Source organism: Diabrotica virgifera, chromosome 5 (genome assembly GCF_917563875.1).
Source record: "Diabrotica virgifera virgifera chromosome 5, PGI_DIABVI_V3a".
Lineage (NCBI taxonomy): Eukaryota > Metazoa > Arthropoda > Insecta > Coleoptera > Chrysomelidae > Diabrotica > Diabrotica virgifera.
Genome location: NC_065447.1, coordinates 118,403,712 through 118,428,043, shown reverse-complemented (window position 1 = coordinate 118,428,043; position 24,332 = coordinate 118,403,712). Strand labels below are relative to the sequence as shown.

The 24,332-nt window shown below is 34.4% G+C and overlaps 1 protein-coding gene across 1 annotated transcript in view; it reads right to left on the bottom strand.

Moving 5' to 3' along the window:
* Positions 1 to 6,129: 6,129 nt before the first annotated feature.
* The window catches only part of LOC126884321 (beta-galactosidase-1-like protein 2), an 18,511-nt gene continuing 308 nt past the window's right edge, over positions 6,130 to 24,332 (bottom strand). The window contains exons 1-4 of the mRNA XM_050650260.1: positions 24,274 to 24,332; positions 15,302 to 15,676; positions 10,930 to 11,277; positions 6,130 to 7,153 (exon numbers count right to left, since the gene is read on the bottom strand). The exon at positions 24,274 to 24,332 is cut by the window's right edge and continues 308 nt beyond it. Of these exons, the coding sequence (XP_050506217.1) occupies positions 6,207 to 7,153; positions 10,930 to 11,277; positions 15,302 to 15,676; positions 24,274 to 24,332 (1,729 nt within the window). The 3' untranslated portion in view covers positions 6,130 to 6,206. The remainder of the gene's footprint in view (positions 7,154 to 10,929; positions 11,278 to 15,301; positions 15,677 to 24,273) is intronic.

Here is a 24,332-nt window from a genome sequence, read left to right as displayed (position 1 = left end):
TCCTGTCTTTCTCTTGTATCCACCGTGTTTTCCTTCTTTCTTTTTGAACTCTTCTTCTTTTTCTTCCTTCTTTTTTTTTTCTGGTTGATTTTTTTCTTGTACTTTCGGTTTTTCCTCTACAGTCATATTGATTTCTTTATGTTTTTCCTGTTCATTTATCTTTTCAACAATTATTTTCCTCTCTATTTCCGTTTCTTCTTCTATGTTGTCTGGTTCTGCTCTGATTTCCAGTTTATTCTCCGAAAAATTTATGGTGATATGTTTTTCACTCAATTCATCAATTCCCGCTATCATATCATGGTTTAAATCTTCGATCACCACACATTGCATAATATAGTATTTGTCTCCCACTCTGATCCGCACTCCCAAACCTTCATTTACTGTCGTCAATTTTTTGTTGTTTGCACCCACTAAAGCAACCCTAGGAATTTTATACACAAATCTGTCCAAATTTAATTCTTTTACTAGTTTCTTATTGATTAACGATATCTCCGATCCAGAATCAATCAAAATTTTAATCGCTTTATGTTTTATAAATGCATCTAAGAATATTAAATTTGAATTAGAACTTTGTCTTTCATTTCCCGCCAACTGTATAAACTCTCTCGGATGACAAAATATACCGGAGAGTTGTTTATGTTTGTTCAGTGGATGCTTTATTGAAAATCCTGTCTGGATTCATTGCATACATCTTCTTCCTCGTTTTCTATTGTTACATGATTCATCTCCCTTCTATTTTGTCGTTGGAAATTCTGATTGTTTCTATCGTCCCTTTGTTCGTTCGTATTCCTAGTCGGAGGATTTTGTGCATCTCTGTTTCTGTTGTGATTTTCATATGTTCTATTTTTTTCGTGATTCCTGTTATCATAATTTTGTTGTCTATTGTAATTTTGGTATTCTCTCGGCCTATCTTCGTTTGTTGATTGGGCATGTCGGTTTCTCTGGTCATAATTTGATTGATACCTTCTTGCCGGTCCATTATATTGTTCATGTTGTCTTCTGTTTCGCATTTCTCTTCTTTTTGCTTCCCTTACTTGAAGGAATTGGCACAAACTATCAATATCTTGATAGTTTCTCAAAATCACGTGGTCCTCCAGCGTTTCTTCGAAATGTCTGCTTATCATTTCTACCAGTTGTTCGGTAGAGTATTTGTAGTCTAGATATTTGGAACTGTTATATATCTGCAAAGCATATCTTTCTTCCGATATTCCCATTTTCTCGTGATATCTTCCATTCTGTAGCTCTTGGTTGATTTCCCTCTGTTTAACTTTCCCCCAGAAATAGTTGAGAAATTTATTTTCGAAATCTGTCCAATTTTCAAACTCATCTTCTTTACTTTCATACCATAACGCTGCTCCTTCTTTCAGATGGTTTCTAATTGTTTCTTTGCAGTCGTCAAAATATCTAATATGTTGCAATTTGGTTTTCAAATTTTTAACAAATGGTACTGGGTGTGTTTTTCTAATATCCCCTCCAAATTGTATTTTCGCGTCGCTTGTACCAAGGATAATCATTTCCCTTCTTTCTCCACAATTCTGTTGATTCTTGAGTTCCGCAATTTGTTTTTCGTTTTGCTTAAATTTTTCTTCTATTTCTCGCCTGTCTTCTTGTATTGCATTTTCAAATTTGCTTTCTAACTGTTCTAATTCCATCTTCTGCACAGTCTTAATATCCTTCATTTTAGTTTCTATTTCTTCTCGTTGCATCTTCAGTTTCCTTTCTGTTTCTTCTCTAACTTTTTCTAAACAGGCTTTCACTTCATTTTCATATTTTTCCAAATGCTTTTCCAATTTGCCATCATTCTCTTCCAATTTCTGTTCTATTCTCTGTGATATTTCTCTTTGTGTTTCTTCCATTTTTTGTTGTGTTATTTCCATGGCTCGTTTTGCTTCCTGTTGATTTTTCTCTATTTTTTGTTGTGTTTCTTCCATGGCTCGTTTTGATTCCTGTTGATTTTCTTGCATTGTCCTTTTGTTTCCTGTTGATTTCTATCCATTTGTTGTGATTGGAGTTGCATCAGTTGCAATAGTTTCTCTATTCCTGTTAATTCCTGTTCTTTTCTCTCCATAATCGTTGTATCTCCTTCATTACCCAATCCTTCTTCAACAATTTTTTCCTCTTCTCTGTTATTCTCTCTGCTTTCTTGCATTTTGCTTTGCCTCCTTGTGGTCGACATGTTGTTTCTTTTTGTTACTGTTTTCTTTGTCCCCGCCAAATGTGAAATTTTACAACACTCTATAAGTTGCAGAACACGACAAATATTTCTCCCCAAATTTAATAAATTTTCGCCACAAATATCAAATATGCAATCAGTAAATTTCAAAATAAATATCAAATGTACGATTGGTAAAAATATTAAATAATTCAATAGCAGTAAATATCAACTACCTACGATCAATCCATAAATCAAAAATATTTTTACACCTGGAAAAATTGTCAAATTATCTCTGGATCACCTGTAGTTATTCCTTATCTCTTTCCCTACCATCAAATGCAAAGCTGCGATATTTTTTAAGCCACCACGTTCTGGGCTCCAGTTAATGTGATATTCAAAGATCGGTGTGCTCAAAGCACTTGATTAGATAATTAACTAATTAATTAAATTTAATTTTAATGATGCACTTATGATTTAATCACACTATTTAATGCTCTAATCTCAGGGTTTTATATTCTCGTGCTTCAATATCTCCTTTGCTTTACATATGATAAATAAGGCCAAAGATTAACGGAATGAAACACATATATGGTACAAAAGCATCTATTGAAATAAATTCACCCTCAAAATATCCTCTAAAAATAATATTTCCTATTCTGATTATTGAAATAACCCTACCACTATCTAAAGTACTTATTGAAATTTGCGTTATGAATAATTCTACAAAAAAAATAAAACTGTCTCTCGGATGATGAGTTGTCCAAATTCTTGTCTCTGGTCGCCTACAATTTACTCTTAGCAGCCCCCTATGTAGTCAGCAATCTCGCAACAAATTATTGCAAGCCTATTGTCATTAATGACCCCCTACAGATGCACGTATCTTTCAAAAAACAATGCTAGCCTTTTCTCCTCTCGATAAACTGAATCTATTTCTCGTTCCGGCATGCAACGGTGACTCTTGGAATATAAGTAGAACAATATAACTTACAATGCTTTACGTGATGAGCTTCCGTCAGGACACTTATTTCAACAAACTCACAACTATTCACTTATCTGCCTTACTAATTCAGGAGACTCTTAGAGATCACCACTAGTCGACTTAACGATCATTTCACAACTGACTCTTCTTCCACCCTCTAACATTTCGCTAAACTCCCATTCTTCATACCTAGCCCCTCCTTTTTCCTTCTTCACCAATCCGAGTTCCTCAATTTTATCCCCATCTACCTTTCAGATAACAAACACCAATTTTCCCTACCATTAGAAATTTCCTAAAACTAATTACATGCCAATCGGTTTTTTTTCCTTTCTTAATATCTAAACAAAGATTACATTCATTTAAATTTCTAAATACAATTGTTCCCTCGCCGCAAAAGTCCATTTGGGAAACCCGGTCTCATTGTCCAAACACATAACCACTTTCTTATCATACTAACTGTACAAAGAAAATACTTAATCCCTATTTAAATTTTGTTTACCTACGGCCATCCAAAGATAATTGACTTTCATTTCTTCGAAATGAATTTTGGTATATTTTTATTATATGTTTTAACTTTTCTAAAATATTAAGATCGAAACCATATTAATTCAAATTTTACATATCTTAACAACTCCCCGCCATTTGATTTGCCGAAAAAATTCTGTTATTTATTTAAATGACACAAGTTTTTTTTAGGATCAAATTATTCCATTATGTTACCAAACTCTACTCATGATACTTATAAATGTCGTGAATGTTAAAAATACCCCGTATCTTGCCTGTCTCTATATGCGCTAATTCATAACTATTTACCCCATTTTCCGTATTGACCCTATATGGACCTTCAAATACCGGCATCAATTTAGCACAAATACCATTTTGTAAATTGGACACCCTCAGTGCCCTCACTAAAACTTTATCCCCTTTCTGGAATGTAACCGGCCTTCTTCTTCGGGTCCTCTCTTGCCTTTGGAGATATTTCTCTCCACTTCGTCTCAATCTTCGTTGAACCACCTCGATCACTTCTTCGTATTGTCTGGGGGCGGTGTCTTCCCACGGTCTCGTAGGCATTGTTCCTTTCATTACATATAAAGGCGTCTCCTTGGTAACCGTATTTGGTGCACAGTTCAAATACGTCTCTATTTCAAACACTTTTCTGTCCCAATGTCGATGATGTTCTTCCGCAGCAATTCTTAGAAATTTTGTGACTTCTTGTATAAAACGCTCTGATGGGTTGCTCTGTGGATGTCGGATGCTTACAAATTTTGTATTTATGCCTCTCTCTCTTAATTCCCCTTTAAAACGGTCATTCCTAAAGTATGTCGCATTGTCCAACAAAATATTGTCTGGTCTTCCCACTGTTTCGATAAAATCGTCTATCTTCCGAAGTATTTCAGCTCCTTTCGTGGTTCTACATGGGTACAGTTTTAAATACTTTGAGAAAACATCCACCATAACTAATATGTGTTTATTCCTCTGTGTTGTTGTTATTAAATCGCTCAACATATCAATGGCGACAATATCCAGTTTCTTCCGAGCTATGACGTTTTTTGTGATGTTTTCGTTTTTGAAATTCTTACTTTTACACTTTTGGCATGTCTCGCAATTTCGAGTCATCTCTTTGGCTATTGTATAGTCCTGTCGACAAATGTAGTTCTCCCTGAACATAAGCCACACCTTCCTGCTTCCAATGTGTCCGTTGTCACAGTGTAATTTTGCTAAAACTTCTTTTGCCATCTGTTCCGTGATTACATATAGTTCTTTCCGGCATGCAACGGTGACTCTTGGAATATAAGTAGAACAATATAACTTACAATGCTTTACGTGATGAGCTTCCGTCAGGACACTTATTTCAACAAACTCACAACTATTCACTTATCTGCCTTACTAATTCAGGAGACTCTTAGAGATCACCACTAGTCGACTTAACGATCATTTCACAACTGACTCTTCTTCCACCCTCTAACATTTCGCTAAACTCCCATTCTTCATACCTAGCCCCTCCTTTTTCCTTCTTCACCAATCCGAGTTCCTCAATTTTATCCCCATCTACCTTTCAGATAACAAACACCAATTTTCCCTACCATTAGAAATTTCCTAAAACTAATTACATGCCAATCGGTTTTTTTTTCCTTTCTTAATATCTAAACAAAGATTACATTCATTTAAATTTCTAAATACAATTGTTCCCTCGCCGCAAAAGTCCATTTGGGAAACCCGGTCTCATTGTCCAAACACATAACCACTTTCTTATCATACTAACTGTACAAAGAAAATACTTAATCCCTATTTAAATTTTGTTTACCTACGGCCATCCAAAGATAATTGACTTTCATTTCTTCGAAATGAATTTTGGTATATTTTTATTATATGTTTTAACTTTTCTAAAATATTAAGATCGAAACCATATTAATTCAAATTTTACATATCTTAACAATATATATATATATATATATATATATATATATATATATATATATATATACGTGTGATAGCAAACTGATAGGACGGTAGTTTTTTAGATCTGTTATGTCATCTTTCTTGTGTAATAAAACAATGACTGCATTGTTCCATTGAGAAGGGGTTTTTCCTTGGTAAATGCATTAGGTAAAAAGTATCAATTAAAACTTTTCATCGAATGTATTTAAATCATAGTTTAAATATAATATAAAAAGTTTTTAATTATAATTGGCTCTACAACTCTTTGTATATCTTGGCCTGATCCTAACAAAGTCACCACTTCCGTTGATTTTCCCTAGCAATTTCCCTCCATCTTTTGACCCTTTGAATTTGAAGGTTTTTTCCACATCATCAATCCATCTTCTACGCGGTCATCTTCTACTTCTGTCCCCTGGTTTTATGAATGTCAGTCTCTTCGTGTACTCATTATCTGACATCCAAACAATGTGTCCAGCCATTGACCCATCTTAGCCTCTGCACCTTAATAGATTTCACATTATCTGGAAATCATGGATTAGGATTAAAATGAAAAAGATTTGGAGTTGCAATAGATTTAATTGTAAAGAACTTTTTACATTATATACCAAACATTTGTTTTCACCTAATAATATATTAATGTGATTCATAAATATGAGCTGTAGAAAAATCTAATTTCCCATTTGGTGAGAAATGTTCAAACACAACTATATTGTTTGCTCCTTCTTTTAATAAAGGAGCTGGCAAGTATAGCGTTTGAATTGGTCCCATTCTGGCATAACGCCCAAGAACAAATCCATTAACTATAGTAATTCCTTTTCTCCAGTTCCGCATGTCAACAAAAGTGTCCTTTGGAATACCTTCTATAGTTAGAGTACCTTTATATAAGACAGGACCTACAGTATTCTCGTTGTAGCTACTTTGAAAATTTATGTTATTAGTCCATGATTTCTTAAACTCCAACGGATATATTAACCAATCTGTAATATACTCGTTGTTGATAAGCACACCTCCTTGCGCTAATCCTTTGTGTTGCTTATAAACTTTAACGTTAATTCTTCCCCAATTCTCTACTATAAGATCCAGGGTTGCGCCTTGAAGGTAAGTTTGAGATAGAGTAAGTGTACCATTTTCAATCCTGGAAGTACCGAATAGATTGAGATCTGCTGCCCTAGATAACCAAGGTGAAATTAGTTGACCGTTGACAAGAACCATGACTGTATCACATACTCTACCCTCTATTTTTAGAATAGCATTAGCAGGAATATCTAAAACTTTTCTATAGGCAATATAACCAAAGCTTTGCCCACTATTACCATTAATATCAAGCTTCTCCATTGGAATAACACTATGAGAAGAAACGGGAGTAATTGTTTGTAAAGCTTCTTCTATGGTTAACTGCTTTTCTATAGTCACAGTACCGTACGCAATTTTTTGGCGTGATGGTGGAACATCTGGCAATTTTGTTTTTACTTTGGTATGCTTTTCTAAAATATTCTTTACAGCCCAGTATTTGTCCGAGTATTCACCAGATTCATCTAATGGGGCCGTATAATCATAGCTTGATGTTATTGAATGATAATCTACAAATAAAACAAATTAATTTGTTTAACAAAGAATAAAAAACAATTGTACAAAAATGACTTAAACAAAAAAGATAAAACTATATAGAGGAAGACCTGTGAAAAAATAAATAATAAAATAACGAAAAATGGAAACATACCTAATTAAAACGTACTCATGAGGAATGTGAACGTCGAAATCATGGAGAATATTGAAAGAACCCAGACAAAAGTAAAAAGAAAAAATTACATACAGACATCCTCGGTGCTACAACCGCGGTAGTATGTTTTCAACAATTCGCCTCTAGTCTGCTGTTCTCTTCGCCACATCTCCACCGCTTTACCAGCATCGGTCTAAAATCGTCCTTCATATCATGCATTCATTACTTCCTTGATCTACCTCTCCTTCTTGGCGTTTTATATCTATTATACAAAATTTTATGGGCATTATGCCATTGTACTTAAGACCAATTTTACAAAATTAACTGTGTTCTTCTCTCATATCAACTCTTCCTCTTTAGCTGCCGTCGAACTCTGCAAGTTCATCTCAGTTTTGTGCTTTTCTTATTAAGTTAGAGGTATAGTCCTAACTCCCGCATTTATAAAAAAATCTACTTGACTTTCTTCTGTCTTCTGAGAGCCTTCCAAAAGAATCGTCACAAATCTTGTGAGTTTGATCAAAACTCCAAATGTTTACATAATGTATACCAGTTCAGTTATTATTATCATGCAAATAAATGCCTTACGGAAATCTATGAACACACAGTGTTTTTTGCATAATACTTTAAGCATCTACAGTACTTCTAGCAGGACGATATCTACACTGATACTCTCGTTCTCGTAATATATGTTTCATACATACAGACAATCTTCTTTGTAGTAGAGTATTTATTGACTTATAAGCTACATTGTGTAGAGCAACTTTCTTATAGGTCGTTACCTTAATTTGCCACATGGCAACGTAAAAGAAAAAAATAAACTAGGAAATGTTCAGAATAGGAAACGGGAGGCCTACTATAATAAAATCATACAGTAACAAATATTACAATTTACAGCAAAACAGAATATACAATGACAAAGAAGCTATTCAAAAAAAAATGCAAACAGAAAAGGAAATCTGATAGTTTATAAAAGAGACCAAGATCAGGATATAAAATATCTCACCAATTGATTTGATCCAATATATGTATACTGCGAGGCATAAGTTAAGTATAGTCCGTCCGCTATAACTTTTCCCATGCGGTACGATTCATTTTCAATCAAATTAAGTCAAAACAGAAAATGAAACGTACGCCGATGTGTGTAGTATATAGTATACAGTATACAAAATGTATATACACATCGACGTTCGTTTCAATTTATGTTTTGACTTAATTTGATTGTAAATGAATCGAACCGCATGGGAAAAGTTATAGCGGACGGACTATATATAGAAAATTATGTTTATTTTCATAGTTGATTTTTTCGTGAACAGATCTACGGGTTCCGCTAGATTTTTTACTATTTTAGATGCTTCTTTAGTATTTGCACAGTTGTGTAAAGGTTCACTCAAACTTCTTTATGTACTTATATCAAGTGGAAGAAAAGAAATATTTTTTTTGTATGAGACACACTGTAGGGGCGACGAGGTACAAATGTGAGTATACACCAGAATCGTATTATAGTCTTACGTTTTTAAACATTTTGTTTTTTGAATGTCCCTGATATCTTTAGAAACAAAGAAATAGACGGATTTGTAGTTTAACATGTGTTTTAACCGAAACAAAAGTTTGAGACACCCTGTAGGGAGGAAAAGGTAAAAAGGTGGGTATACATCGATATTATGTTGTAGTTTCATATTTCGTGAACATTTTACTTTTTAAATTTCTTTGATGTCTTTAAAAACAAAGAAACTAGATGGTTTTACTCTTTAATATGTGTTTTAAATTACGACATGCGATATGTGAGGAGGCCATGTCTTACGATACACTAAAATGAAATTATTTACTATGTATAGTGCGAAAGGAACAGAGTTTCAAAGGAAAAAATCTGTGTAATGTACCTCTCGCTATTTAAAGAGCCTCCACGAAGACACCAAATCCGTACTTACTCTCAAGGAAATTCCACCCCAAAACATCATATAGTGCCTCCATTAAACAATCTCGTCCCTCTTATGTTGCGCTGTGCATACCGCTTACCTTAAGTAACTCTTGATAAGAACTGTTTACGTTATGTGCCTTTCTGTTTTGAAAGTTTTGTTAGCTGTTATATTTTATTGTTAATTTAGTTTTGTTTCCGTTCAAGCACATATTAAAGAGCAAAACTACCTATTTTCTTTGTTTCTAAAGATATCAGGGAGATTAAAAAAACAAAATATTCACAAAACATAAGAATATCATACGATTCCCATGTATACTCACATTTTGTACCTCGTCCTCCCTAAAGGATGCCTCAAACTTAACATAAGAAAAACATTTCTTTTCTTCCACCCGGTATAAGTACAAAAAAGGAGTTTGGTAAACCCTTGCACAACTCTGTAAATACTAAAGCAAAATCTAAAATATTTAAAAAAATTAGCAGAATTCGTTAATCCGTTCATGAAAAAATCAACTATGAAAATGAGCATAATTTTCTATATCCCTAACTTATGCCTCGCAGTATATTTTACATAGAGTTATAAATGAAGAACAATAATTCCCAAAGGTCCAATAATAATCTTATACATAATATATAGTTAATGCGGATAATTACAAATAAAAAAATTCTCAAAGACAGAACACAATCAACATAAACATGAATACTTAAGAAATAACAATAAAATATGTAAAAAACATCAATAAGCATAATATCAAAAATGGTAAGAATATAGGGAAATATATTGAAAAATAAAATTGAGCAAGCGACAACAGGTTAAAATCGGTGAAGACCGGTCAGACTTCAGGAAGACAGATGTATAATACAAGGACCACATTTTACAGAATATAACAACTATAGTATTTTTACTACAAAAGCGATATTACGTAGGTCAAAATTTTTGACGTAAGAGAACTGTCAAAACATTAGAATGTGGCAATTTGGAATTTATTTAAACATGGCAATAATGAAAAGTCACATTCTAATGTTTTGACAGTTCTCTTACGTCAAAAATTTTGACCTACGTAATATCGCTTTTGTAGTAAAAATCCTATATTAGAAGAGAACGATATACAGTTGAGAAAGATATAGGTACAAAGATATTAATAAAGATATACAATGATATACAGTTGAGAACTGCAACGTAAGCAGGGTCACTTACAGGTCTTCACATGATCTTGAAAATACTAAAAATATGAAAGAAAATATGCGAGAAATAGGGAAACCAATAGAAGAACAAAAATACCTATAAACATTCAGCTTTGCAAATGATGGAGTAGTGATTGCACATTACTATGAAGATCTGAGTTACATTAACCTTAAAAAGCTAATAGAAAAATACACTAGGTATGTAAAACATGCGTCAGGACTAATTTTGCATAAACATAATCTGCCTTAAAACAATAGAAGAGGAAATATAAAGTAAATATGGAAGACAACGTAATAATAAAAAGGAAAGTTAAATACAAATAAAAGAGGGGATTAAATAAAGTAGGGAACACAAGAACAGAAATTAGACAACGATTCTCATTTCACCAAGAAAAATAATCAACAGACTGTTTCAAACATTTCGAAAAAATCATATCGAAAATTTTAATAAAAAAAATAAAAAAAAAACAAATACATCCAGCCACCATTTTAAAGATTGCCGTTGTCACAGACTAGCTCAAATATTTTTTACCTACCTGTTTCCAACTCGTCATATTTTAAGTTTTCTGCCCCATTTAAGAACCCATAATTTGTTCCTCCATGAAACATATATATGTTAACTGACGATGGATAATTCAGAATATCTTCATAGACTTGTATAAATCCATCAAGATCCACGTTATTATGCTTACTTCCCCAAAAATCGAACCATCCAGGATAGTATTCCATAGTCATCAGAGGCTTATTCGGTTGAAGTGCTCGTATTTGGTCCAGATTTTGTTTGGCGTTGTCTTTAAAATTGGCCGTCATAAAGAATTTATTTCTAATTGTTCCTCCCGCGCCTCTACTAGGATTGTCTGCAGTAACCAATAGTTCATTTATACCTGAAACAAGAAAAGAAAGTGTTAAGTGCAATCAAATTCAAATAGAATGTCAGAAAATGTTGAGAAGTGGTTTAGAGCGTAGATAAAATAGGATAACCACGGTAACAGTCATATTATTGGTGTAGGTATTGGAGTTTCAAAAAATACTTGAGTTTTAGCTAATGTCGGCTTTTCTTTATGCGGTTGAGACATGGACCCTTAAAACATCAACCGTAAATAAATTGGAGGCCTTTGAAATGTGGATCTACCAGAGAATCCTCAAACTTTCATGGACATCGCATACCTCAAACGAATAAGTGCTGCATAGAATAGGCAAAAAAAGAGAACTTTTCAACGCAGTGAAAATTAGAAAAACATACCTAGGCCACATTCTGAGAAATAATAAGTACCAATATGCTCAACTTGTAGTGAAAGGAAAGATCGAGAGAAAGAGTGGACTAGGAAGGAAAAGAGTATCGTGGCTCAGAAACATCCGACAATGGACAGGGCTAAATTTTGAACAGCTAATAAGAACAGCTGAAGACAGAGAAGAGTTTGCAATTGTAGTAGCCAACCTCCATTGAGGAGAGGGCACTTTAAGAAGATTAAAGAATACGTAATCAATAAAAAATACACAGGAGAGGATGTCTTGATCCCGCGTATATCTATGATTTCAATGGACTTTCCATTTGATTTTAAGCGTCTAAAATTTCCCGTACCATTTGCTTTTGCCATGGCGATAAACACGTCACAAGGCCAACCGTTGGAAGTTTGCGGAATAAAGTTCTTTGCTTTCTGTTAATTTTGAGTTATTGAAGTGACACATTTTTTAATTGTCTGTTACATATGTTACTGTATCATTTTAATTGTTCTGTTTAAGAAACTATCAAAGAAAAACCTAGTATGCATATGCAACCCAGTATGTATATTGACGGAAGACAAACTAGTTGAGGCTCGTGTGTTACCTACTTGCAAAAGGTAGGTATATCCATTTGATAGGCTGCTAAAAAAATAGGTTTTCAGGAATCGACTCTGAGAGACTGACTGAAAAAAGGAGGTAGGGACACTCTGGCGATTTCGAGCAACATTCTCATCATATCACAAAGCAGAAATAGTACACTGTTGTATTACTCTCGACAAACGATTTTTCGGCCTTACTTAAAATCTATAGGATATCTTTTATACGAATATGCCGAGGAAAAAAAATATTGCCCATAAGTTTTCCTCTGATACAGAGCTAGTAGGAAAGGATTTTACTCGTAACTTTATGAAAAGAAATAGGCTATATCTCCGCGAGTTCCCCGAAAAACAAGTGTTGCCAGGAGAATGGGGTTTAACAAAGATCAACTATCTCGATATTTTGCTAACTTGAAGGCTGTTATAAAGAAATGTAGCTTTGGTCCAAGCCAGATATTTAATATGGACGAGACGGGAGTGCAAACGATTAAAAAATATCCTTCCAAAACATATAGTTCCAACGGGAAAAAGAGCAATGGCCAAGACAGTAACAGCAAAGCAAGGTCTAAAAGTAACCATCGTGTGTGCAGTCATGCAATCCTTTAGGAAATTGTGTGCCTCATTTTTCCATCTACCTACGAAAAAGCAAACTTTTAATTTAGGACGGCCCATTAGGTTGCGACAAGGCTGTAGCCGATAAACGATAAGTATTTATTGTTAAAACGTTTTGGCTTTCCTTTCCTCAGGAAGCTTTACCTCCGTGGCTGTGTTAGCCATAGCCCTGAAAGTCAGGGTCTTCTGACATTGCCGCCAATACTAGTAGCAATACTCCTGTAGTGATCCTTTCCCAAAATGTTCCTTTTTTTAACTTGGCCATATCGTACTGATGATAACCAACTAGTCTGAAATACGTATATTTATATGGTTGCCTTTCACGTTTTTGTCTATTTTCTTTAGTATTCACATTGCGAGTTTTTTGCCGATGATTTTCCTTTTCTATATATGAGCAATATGTTTAATTTTTGACCACTTTTGTGGGGAGGGATGCACGGATTTTTACCAAATTATATAGGTCTGGATCCCGCGTATGAAAAAAAAGTTAATTAATAGCAAGCTGAAAATTTGTTAATAGCTTAAGGGTGTCTAGTCGGATAAACTTTGATATATGAGAACACTGGAACAGGGGCAGTTTTAATTGTGGAACAGGTTAAAAATTTGGAACGGCCACACCACAAAAACGGCAAATTTATTTTGTCCGACAGAACAGACTTAAACTCTCCGAACAGAGATTAAACTCTCATGCAAAAATCAGACTGCTATTTGTCACCAAATGGGCGTTTTAATGAGTGGAACATGTAGAATATGTCAAATGGCAGGAATTATGACAGGTGATAAATAGCAGTCTGATTTTTGCATGAGAGTTTAATCTCTGTTCTGAGAGTTTAAGTCTGTTCTGTCGGACAAAATAAATGTGCCGTTTTCGTGGTGTGACCGTTCCAAATTTTTAACCTGTTCCACAATTAAAACTGCCCCTGTTCCAGTGTTCCCATATATCAAAGTTTATCCGACTAGACATCCTTAAGCTATTAACAAATTTTCAGCTTGCTATTAATCAACTTTTTTTTCATACGCGGGATCCAGACCTAATAGTATCTTGACAAATTCTTGTTTTAAAGTTATTTAAAAACCCTTTCATTTGCCAGTTTCTATATTTTTTTCCTTGTTTAGTTAAATTATGACAATTAGTTGAAAATCATAAAATTTTGTAAGTTTTCTTTTCGTTCTTTTTAAAAGAGCGTAGGCGCAAAATTTCGGACCAATGCTTTTTAAATGCATTCATTTTTTTTTCGAATCCTGAGAAAACGAATAAGTATTTTTGAAAATTTTGAACGCAGAATGAAAGATTACATTATTACTGAAATCCCTTATAACACAAAAAGTTTCTTTTGAATGGGATATTTGGATTTCTACCGTCGGTAATACTGTAATATTTCATTCTGCGTTTAAATTTTTCAAAAATACTTATTAGTTTTCTCAGGATTCGAAAAAAACTTTAAAGCACTCATGGGAGTGCCGACAGAAGTGAAAACTTCTTATAGTATATAAATTACAAGCTCAATGCTTTTCCCCATCCAAAAAGAAGTGCTATACCTATATTATATACGCGTTGCGTACTTTCTATGTTATTTATGTAAACATACACATAATATATATACGTACGAAATTTAGTTCGGCAAAGTGATGACGGTCGCAAATTCAATACTTTTTTCCTATCTAAAAAGTGCACAACGTCCCTAAAGAAGTTTTCACTTTAAAAATTTATTTCGTCAAACAATGACGGTCGCTAATTTAATACTTTTTACCCATCTAAAAAGTGCACAACGTCCCTAAAGAAGTTTTCACTTTAAAAATTTATTTCGTCGAAGCAATAACGTCGAAGCAATGACGGTCGCTAATTCAACACTTTTTCCCCATCCAAAAAGTGTATAACGTCCCTAAAAAAGTTTTCGCTTCAAAAATTTATTTCGTCGAAGCAATGACGGTCGCGATGACGCTCGACAATTCAATACTTTTTCTCCATCTAAAAAAGGCACAACGTCCCTAAAGAAGTTTTCACTTAAAAAATGTATTTCGTCGAAGCAATGCCGGTCGCTAATTTAATACTTTTTCCCATCGAAAAAGTGCAAAACGTCCCTAAAGAAGTTTTTACTTCAAAAATGAATGCATTTAAAGTGCATTTGCCCGAAATTTTGCGCCTACGCCCTTAAAGTAGTTAATAACTTATCTTTTACGGTTTTGAAAATTATTTCATCAAAAAGTTGACATAACAAGAAAAATGAGACTTTGAGCGGTACTTGATCAAATTGGTCCACTGGGCTCAGAGATATGGCTCTTCACATATAGCGACATGGTTATCCTTATTTTACTGGCAGCTATTCCTAATAGTGCGGTTGTATACTGATGGAACCATTTTCTCAGGTGTTGGAGCCAAGAGTTTCTTCTCCTGCCTAGTCCACCTTTGCCACAAATAAAATAAATAAGCAACGAAAAACTAAAATCCATTTTTATATAAAAACGATTCTCTTACCGTTATTAAGCATCAACTGTCTTAAAAACTCCAAATAAGCCGTACTCTTTTTTTGCGATCCATTGGCATATTCATTTTCAACTTGAAACATTAAAATCGGACCTCCTTTCGTAAACTGTAAGGCTGCTAAGATTGGTATTAAGACGTTGAAGAAGCGAGCAACATAATTCATATATTGTTCATTGTTTGTTCTGACTTCCAAATTATCATCTCGCAGCAACCAACTAGGAAATCCACCAAATTCAAATTCAGCACAGATAAAAGGACCCGCACGAACAATAGCGAAGAGGTCTTCTTCTTGAGCCGTTTTTAAAAATTCTTCCAAGTGAAGGAAGTCTGACATGTCGTTGGTTGTATTTCCGAAATCATATTCACCTAGAAGAAGTAAAACGGAAAACTATAAATATTTTATAATTTCAAAAAATTATTTTAGTAAATATTTTGCATCTTAAATTAAATATTAAGATGGGCCACATTCAACGATAGTTAAAATATTCCGTTGAGGACATCGGGAATATGTCTCATCTCAAATAGTTTTACTGTAGAGGAGGGGGCACTTTTGAACGTGGGGTGGATTTGAACAATTCAAATTTCCCGCTTATAAGCACCACAATAAGAGTAATTTTTGTTATACGGTGTTGGCTACTGTGAAGTTGCATGAGTGATTTTTGTTGTGTTTACAAACGTAACAGCGAAAGTCAGATTTTCGGCATTTAAACACATCTGTGTGCAATTTTGGTTGTAAGGATAATACAAACAAAATATTCGGAACTGGGTGGTGTTGCTGCTGTCCTGCAATTGTCAAGTGTTTTCCAAGGTATGTGTTCGATATTTAACCTCGAAATTCTAACTCTAAATTTTTAACTTGCATAAATTTGAAATTTGCCGTTGCGGGGCACTTTTGAACTTTGTTCAAAGGTGCCCCATTACTGCAATCTAAATTAGGAAGAATTAAAATTAATGCTAAATGTGGATTTTTAGGAACTGAGATGGTACATACTGTTGTAGAATTGTTTTTTTTTTGTAAAGAAATTCAGAAAAAATTAAATTTATATCAACGACCATAAAATGATAGTTTTTCATCACCCTGTATTTTCATCACCAAAATTGTTTAGAATTTAATTTTGCTATTAAGCAAGTGTTTCGGGGAAAAAGTGAAACGACTAATAAGTGATTCGACGAAATGCATGGGACATGAACAAACATTTCGGTGATTAGAAAGTGGACATCGTTGACGAAAACAAAGACGGCTTTAAGATCCTTTCCGGGAAGGTTTTTAATGTCGTGAACAATTGTATGAGGTTTTAGATGTTAAAGTAGAAAGTAGGAAATAACTAATTATGATATCTCTTGAAAAATGACAAATTGGAAAAGTTCTGTGGAAAAATATTTGTTTCAGAAGAAATGGGTATGAATGGTTTTGAGAGAGGCGTGTTTTTGATAGAGTGGGAAAGATGAGGTAGAAGGGAGAAGAAATTAGGAGTCAGAATTTGGCGAGAGACGAGAGGTCACTGTGTAATTAACATCGGTGGAAGGCAGTCCAGTTTTTTGTTTTAAAAGTTTAGTAATCAGTGTAGAGTGTGTGTGTGTAATCGGCCTTTGCGAGCAGAATCAAGTGGAAACCAAATTGTCGACCGGTTGAAGAGTCAATTTTCCTGGTCCGAGGGAGCTTCTTTTGTTTTGTCTAGAACGAGTAGCTGATTAATATCTTTTTGCATAAGATATCGAACAAAGAAAACTGAGTAACAGAATTCGAGCAAATCCTGTATGATTTTTGGAAGCAGTCGTGACGAGAGGGACTTTTTCGCAACATCCAGAGAGTACGTGTTTGGGAGAATCAAGGACGGCGCAATCCAGAGAACGAGGCAGTGAAGAAACAAAAAGGTCAGTCAAATTATTTGTCGGAATGGAGAAAATTTGTTTATATCAAACCCATATTTGTTTATTTGTTTATTGAACTTTTTTTTAAGCAGTTAGTCATTTAAAATTTAAGAAATCAAGTCAAAAGAAGAAAAGTAAATTTTATTAAATTTAGTATGAGTAAATAATAAATTAATTAAATAATTTTTTTGTCAAAACAAGGAGATATCAGAGTTAGAGTTTAATTGATTAAGTAAGAGATTGTTGCAACAAAGTTTAAATTTAATATTTTTTGAATCACATGTACACGGCTTATTTGATAAAAACAATAGATTACATTTATATGATATTGAGTGTTTTCAATTTCCCTGTTTCCACCCTGGAAGAAGTAAGCAATCAGAAATATTAGAAGCCACAGATCACAGGTATTGTATCCTATACAAAATTAGCCCTGAGAATAAAATTGATTGGAAAATTTAATTTGAATTTAGTTTTTGTTTTACATAGGCAGTAAATAAAATAATTGAATAATTAATTAAAGTAAGAATTTGCTAATCAATCTAATTAAATAGATATAATAGAGCATAACAATACATACAAAAGAAAACGTGCAGAAGGGCCTCCAACTGAAGATGATATTAAAAATGCCATACAAGCAGTGGAGGGTGGCATGAAACTTCGCACAGCTGCTGCAACCTATGGAATTAAACATACGACACTATTTTATAGAATAAAAAGGAAACAGGAACGAGGAAAGGACAGAACAAAATGGTGTAGTTTATAATGATCTGTCGAATTATTCAAGTTTGTATTCTACTGGTCAAGTTTTCAACAAAACCGAAGAAGACCTCTTAGTTAGTTATATATTAAAGTCTTCAAAAATAAATTACGGTTTAACATACACTCAAATCAGAATTTTGGCTTACCATTATGCAAAAAGATTGAACAAACCTATATGCACCAGTAAATGGGATGCCAATAAAATTGCTGGTATAGACTGGCTGCAATGCTTTAAAAACAGGCACCAAAATTTGGCATTGACTAAACCCGAAAACACCAGCCTTAGCCGAGCTACTAGTTTTACAAAAGAAAATGTTGAGACTTGGATGAAACTGGTATCAGTACTGTCCTGCAAGCTCCAAACATTGTAACGCAAAAGGGAATCAAACAAGTTGGGCAGATAGTTTCAGCAGAGAGAGGCACCCTGATCACTATGTATGGAATAATTAATGCTTTAGGAAACGCTGTGCCTCCGGTGTACATATTTCCAAGAGCCCGTTTTCATGATACAATGTTGAATGGAGCTCCATTGGGAAGCCTGGGTTTAGCTAATTCGTCAAGTTCTGGATGGATGACCAAGGAACTGTTTCTCAAGGTTCTTAAGCACATTAAACGTTATACACAGTGTTCTTCTGAATCTCCAATCTTAATATTGATGGACAATCACGAAAGTCATTGTTCTCTTGAAGCCATATTGTTTGCACATGAAAATGGAATAGTATGTTACTTTTCCACCCCACACCTCACATCGCCTTCAACCGCTAGATGTAGCAGTTCATGCGCCGTTTAAATCAAAACTTGCAGTTGCTATGAACGAATGGATGATAATGCATCCTGCTCGAGCAATTACCATACATGACTTAGCAGCTCTTACAAACACTGCATACACTTCTTCATTTGTCATGAAAAATATAGTTGAAAGTTTTAGAAAAACTGGCACTTGGCCCCTAAACCGTCTTTTATTTTCGGATGACGATTTTGACTGTGCTTTTGTTACTAGCCGGCCACCACCAGAAAATAATGTAAACAACTCAACACAAGCTGTTCTACCTACATCAACCCCAGTAGCACCTGAAATTGAAGTTGTTCCATCTACATCAACCTCAGTAGCACCTGAAATTGAAGTTGTTCCATTTACATCAACCCCAATAACACCTGAAATTGTAGGACCTTTCCCAAAGGCTGCCCCGAGAAAAAATACCAGAGCTCGAAAAAAGGTTAAATCCAGAGTTTTAACAGAAACACCAGAAAAAAATAAAATTGAAGAAGAAACACTAGCAAGAGAACAGAAACAACAAAGGCTGCAAGCAAATAAGATGAAAAGAAACATTTGGAAGACCACTCCTACTAATAAAAAGACTGCAGAGTTACCACAGAGTGAAACTTCGGAATCCGATGAAGACATAGTTTATGCCAGTTCAGATGAATCGGAGGACTTCACAGAAATTGCAAAATATGAACAGAATGACTATATTTTAGTGAAGTTTGCTACAAAAAAGCTGTGTAATTATTATGTGGGACAGATCACTGAAATATTTGCTTTGGATTCTGAGTTTGAAGTCAAGTTTTTGAAAAGAATTAAGGGTAAACGGACAAGTTCAACTTTTCACTTTCCAGAAACGGAGGATATTTCGATAGTCCCCATTGAAGATGTAGTTTTAAAATTACATCCTATAAACAATTCAACTTATAGCACTAGCAGAACACAATTATTTATTTCTTTTTCAAATTTGATGGATAATTACAATGTAAATTAAAATTTAATAGTTTCTTGTTTGAATGCCTATACCTAGGTAGGTATTTAATATGTTTTTTTTAAGTTTGTATATTTTATGGTGTCCTTTCAATAATATACTGTGTTTTTTGGTTTGATTTCAAAGTATTTTTAGGTCGTTCAAATGCGCCCCTTCTTAGTTCAAAGCTACCCCCTATTATGGGCACTTTTGAACATTTTTCTTATGATATGTAAAGTTAATTTTTTGTATGTTCAGATAATTGTTTGGCAAGTTTGATAGACAATATTACATTAATAGATGTGCTAATGTTTGCGATACCTAAATAAATAACTTTAGGCTAAGTAAGTCATAATACACTTAAAAAGAAAAAACGTTCAAAAGTGCCCCCTCCCCCCTACATTTACAATTAAAACTCTGGCCCTAAAAAGGCCACATCCACACTATTCCTTAAAAGGTTGGAAAAAAACTCGATACGTGTTGTACCATGCAAGCTCACTAAGCTCAGTCTACTCCTATTTAATAATCCGGCAAGGTCACTGTGACTCTGTTTAGTGGATTTAGTGTTAATAGCTTTAAAAATATACGGGTATTTTTTGCACTAGCAACATTTATTAAAAACTTAATTTCTGACGTATTTTGCAATTTTCTAAGTAACCGGTAAGGATAAAAACATTCTTACTGTCAAATTTGTTTCAAACGCTTCACTTTTTGCGGATAAACGAAAAAAGCGAGAATTGCCCGTTTTTGATTAACTTGCTAATAACTAATGAAGTTCAAAAAAATAGACTGCAGGGAACATATATAGGTTTTTGTTATAGAGGTCCACAATATTCAAATCAACTGTCGTTTGCCTGGCTGGGTCAGTGTCTCGAAAAAGATCTTATTTCAATTGCGTTGTTTTCTATAAAGCGACTTACAGAAATGTATTTCTAGAAAATTAGAGATATTTCACAAAGTAATGTATAATATACATTTAGCACCCCGACTTTATTACTGCCATAACCCTGAAATCGCAAACTTTTCAGGTGAGCGAAAACAATTGATGGATTCGACCGTTACTTGATGGAAGTTCATTTTATCTAACAATAAAACACTGAAAACGTCTGTTTTCTATATAGACAAGGCGAAAACGGCGGGTTCTTTGGAGAAAATATTCCCATGCGATTTTTTTGCATAATCACATTCGTGAGACATTCCAGAATAAGATTCAAGAAGTCAATTAATAAGAATAAGATTCAATTTTAACAATTATTTTAATCAAATTGCAAAAATCAATGTTCTGGCCCGAAAAATTTTTTTTTAGGTTGTTTGCATAAGATCTCTTATAATTTTTCTCTAAAGTTGATCGTTTTTGAGGTAAAAGCATTTTAAAATTGAAAAAAAAAAAACGAAAAATGGCGTTTTTCAAGGCTTAATAACTCGGTTAAAAGTTATTACTATGAAAGTCAGAAAGCGACTAAATCAAAGTTTAAAGCCCCCCCTACAAGATCCTGAAGAAATTTTTGTCATTATTTGATTACTAAACTGTTATTTTTAAGTAAAAATAATGAGCGCCATGCACGTATAGGCGGCCGTCCATGATGAGTGCAAAAGAGATGCCATTCAATCAGTCCAATGGCGCATCTCACTCGCACTCACATTTACAGCCGCGTCAATACGATCTTACTGCTCATTATTAATAATTAAAAATAACAGCTTAGTAATAAATTAATGACACAAATTTCTTCAGGATCATGAAGGGCGCTTTAAATTTGATTTAGTCACTTTCTGACTTTCATAATAATAATTTTTAACCAAGTTATTAAGTCTTAAAAATGGCCATTTTCGCGTTTTTCAAATTTTAAATTGCTTATAACTCGAACACGATCAACTTTAGAAAAAAATTACAAGAGACCTTTTCTGTCCGGAATGGTCCGAAAAATCTAAAAAAAAATTGTCCGGGCCGAAAATATTAATTTTTACAATTTGATTAAAAAAAATTGTTAAAAAAAATTGAACCACTTTTCGCGTAGGCGACTTCTTGAACCTTATTCTGGGGGTCTCACGAATGTGATTATGCAAAAAATCTCATGGGAATATTTTTTCCAACGAACCCGCCGTTTTCGCCTTGTCTAATACGTTCACAAAATTTATTACAACTATGTGACTACAGCTGTTTCGGCAGAGTGCCTTTCTCAAGTGATTTAGATTACTATGGGTTTGTCTTTTTAAAGTCTTTAACTGAAGAGGTTGAGAAGTGGGGAGCTGTTTGTCTCGAGTTGGTCATTCAGAATTATATCTGTATTTTTCAATTTATTAATTTCCATAGATTCTAATAAATATAGTTTAAGGCCTTTATGTTGAATATGCAGAATTTGAAACTGTTCATTAAAAGAATGAATATGATCTAGAAGGTGAAGTGCGTATGTTGAAGTGTCTGTTTTCCTATTGTTGAAAGCCCTTTTGTGTTCTGCTATCCATTTGTCAAAGGTTCTGCCAGTTTGACCGATGTAAGTTTTCGGACAGTCACCATAAGTTAGTTTGTAAATACCACTCTGTAGTTGTTTTCTTTTTCGGCTCTTATTGTTCTTAATATATTTGCTTAAGTTGTTGTTAGTTCTGAAAGCTGGTGTTATTCCTTTCTTTTTTATGTATCTGGCTATTTTTGTTGTTATCTTGCCAGTATATGTGATAGAGCAGGAGGTACTGCGGGTTCTTTCTGTGGTGGTGGATAGACTAATTTCAAGGCTTTCTTATGGAGTTTTTGGTTTAAAATTTTATTAATTGTTTGTTCGTTATAGCCATTGTTTACTGCTATTTGTTTAATGATGTTCAGTTCTATTTCGAAGTTATTTTTTGACATGGAAATTTCTGTCAGTCTATGTATGATGCTATGGTAGGCTGCTAATTTGTGTTGTGTAGGATGGGATGATGAATTTATGTATAGTTGTGTCAGTATGGGTAGGTTTATGATATACGGAGAACTCATGTTTGTTGTGTAGTCTGGTAATTGTTACATCTAGAAAGTTTATGGACTTATTCTGTTCTGTTTCTATTGTAAAATCAATATGACTATGAAGTGAATTAATGTACACTCACTCTCCCCACTCATGTGGGGAGACAAACAGCTCCCCACTCCTCAACCTCTTCAGTTAAAGACTTTAAAAAGACAAACCCATAGTAATCTAAATCACTTGAGAAAGGCACTCTGCCGAAACACCTGTAGTCACATAGTTGTAATAAATTTTGCGGAAGTATAGAAAACAAACGTTTTCAGTGTTTTATTGTAAGAGAGCAAAAACAAGATATGAGGTGAACTCTTCATTTTTTTTTCCTGCAACTTCCTTATCGTAAGTTATCCAAACTTGGCACTTGTGTTGATTATTTGTGTATCTAACGGTAGTATTTATTTTTAGTTATTGACATTGCTTTATCCTGAAATTCACCCTTAAAATATGATAAGGCGCCATTGCTAATGCACCCATATTCAAAATGAGAAGCTTAGTTCGTATCAACACAGTCTGCTGCGAGTAGCAAGTGCTTACTGGACTGTGTCTCCTGCTGTCCTGTGGGTTACACAGGGGAGAACACAGGTGCCTAGACTATTATCTGACGCAAGTGCTCACAGGACACGGGAGCTTCCGTAGCTACTACGAATCAAAAAGACCGAATCAGACAATAATTGTCTGTATTGCGGGGCTTTGGACACTGTTGTGTCACATTTCCTTTTGAAGTGTGTCAGATGAGCAAGGACAAGGAATGAGCTAGAGAGAGTGTTTGAGCCTGTGAGAGAGTTGGTAGAGAAGATGGTGATGGATGAGCGATGGTGGGACAAAATCCACAACTATGTGAGAAAAGTGTTGTATAAAAGAGAAGGAAGAGCGGGAGATAGACGCAGTTCTAGCAGGTATCGAGGAGACAGAACTGGGTCCGCAGAGGTAGGAAGAAGACGTTGACAGCATAGGGTAAATGACGTGGTGGTCGGATGAGTGCGAGAGACGGAAGCTGATGCGTGATTGCGAGCGACTGACTGAGAATAGGGCAAAAGAAGAACATCGGGGAGAAGTTATGCTCTACTCTAACGGGCGATTCCACCCGGATGACTTAAAATGAGAGGGGCGGTGTTTAGCTGGTCCCCGCCACATCGGAGTTACGGAGGGCAGGGAGACTTAGGGCCAAACTGGTCGACGTGAAGTTTTACTTGAGCAATTTTTCTTGGCTAATTGAATTGTCACATGCTAGGGCAATATTTAAAAATCAGTTGTACTTATGACAAATCCACTCTCGACGGAAACTGTTTTGTGGCACGTTTGCTAATGCTGAGAGAGCCAAAACCGAAAATGGTAATAACGACACAGGTACATTATGCAGAATCTAAGATAACTACATTATATGACATTATTACTCAATGAAGGCAACGCCTAAAGGAACGTGTTAGGCCAAAAACAGATTTTCCAGTTTTTTACTGTTATGGCACTATTGAAGTCGGGGTGCGATTTAAAATTTTATAAATTGCTATTGTTATTACTCTCATTTTCAATCTAGTTTGTTGCAAAAGTATAATGTTCTTAATCTAATAGTAATTAAAAGAATGATAGTAAACACATTATTAGATACCTGATCGTGGCTCATGAAGATTCCATGGTATATACGACTCGACAGTATTAAGGCCAGCG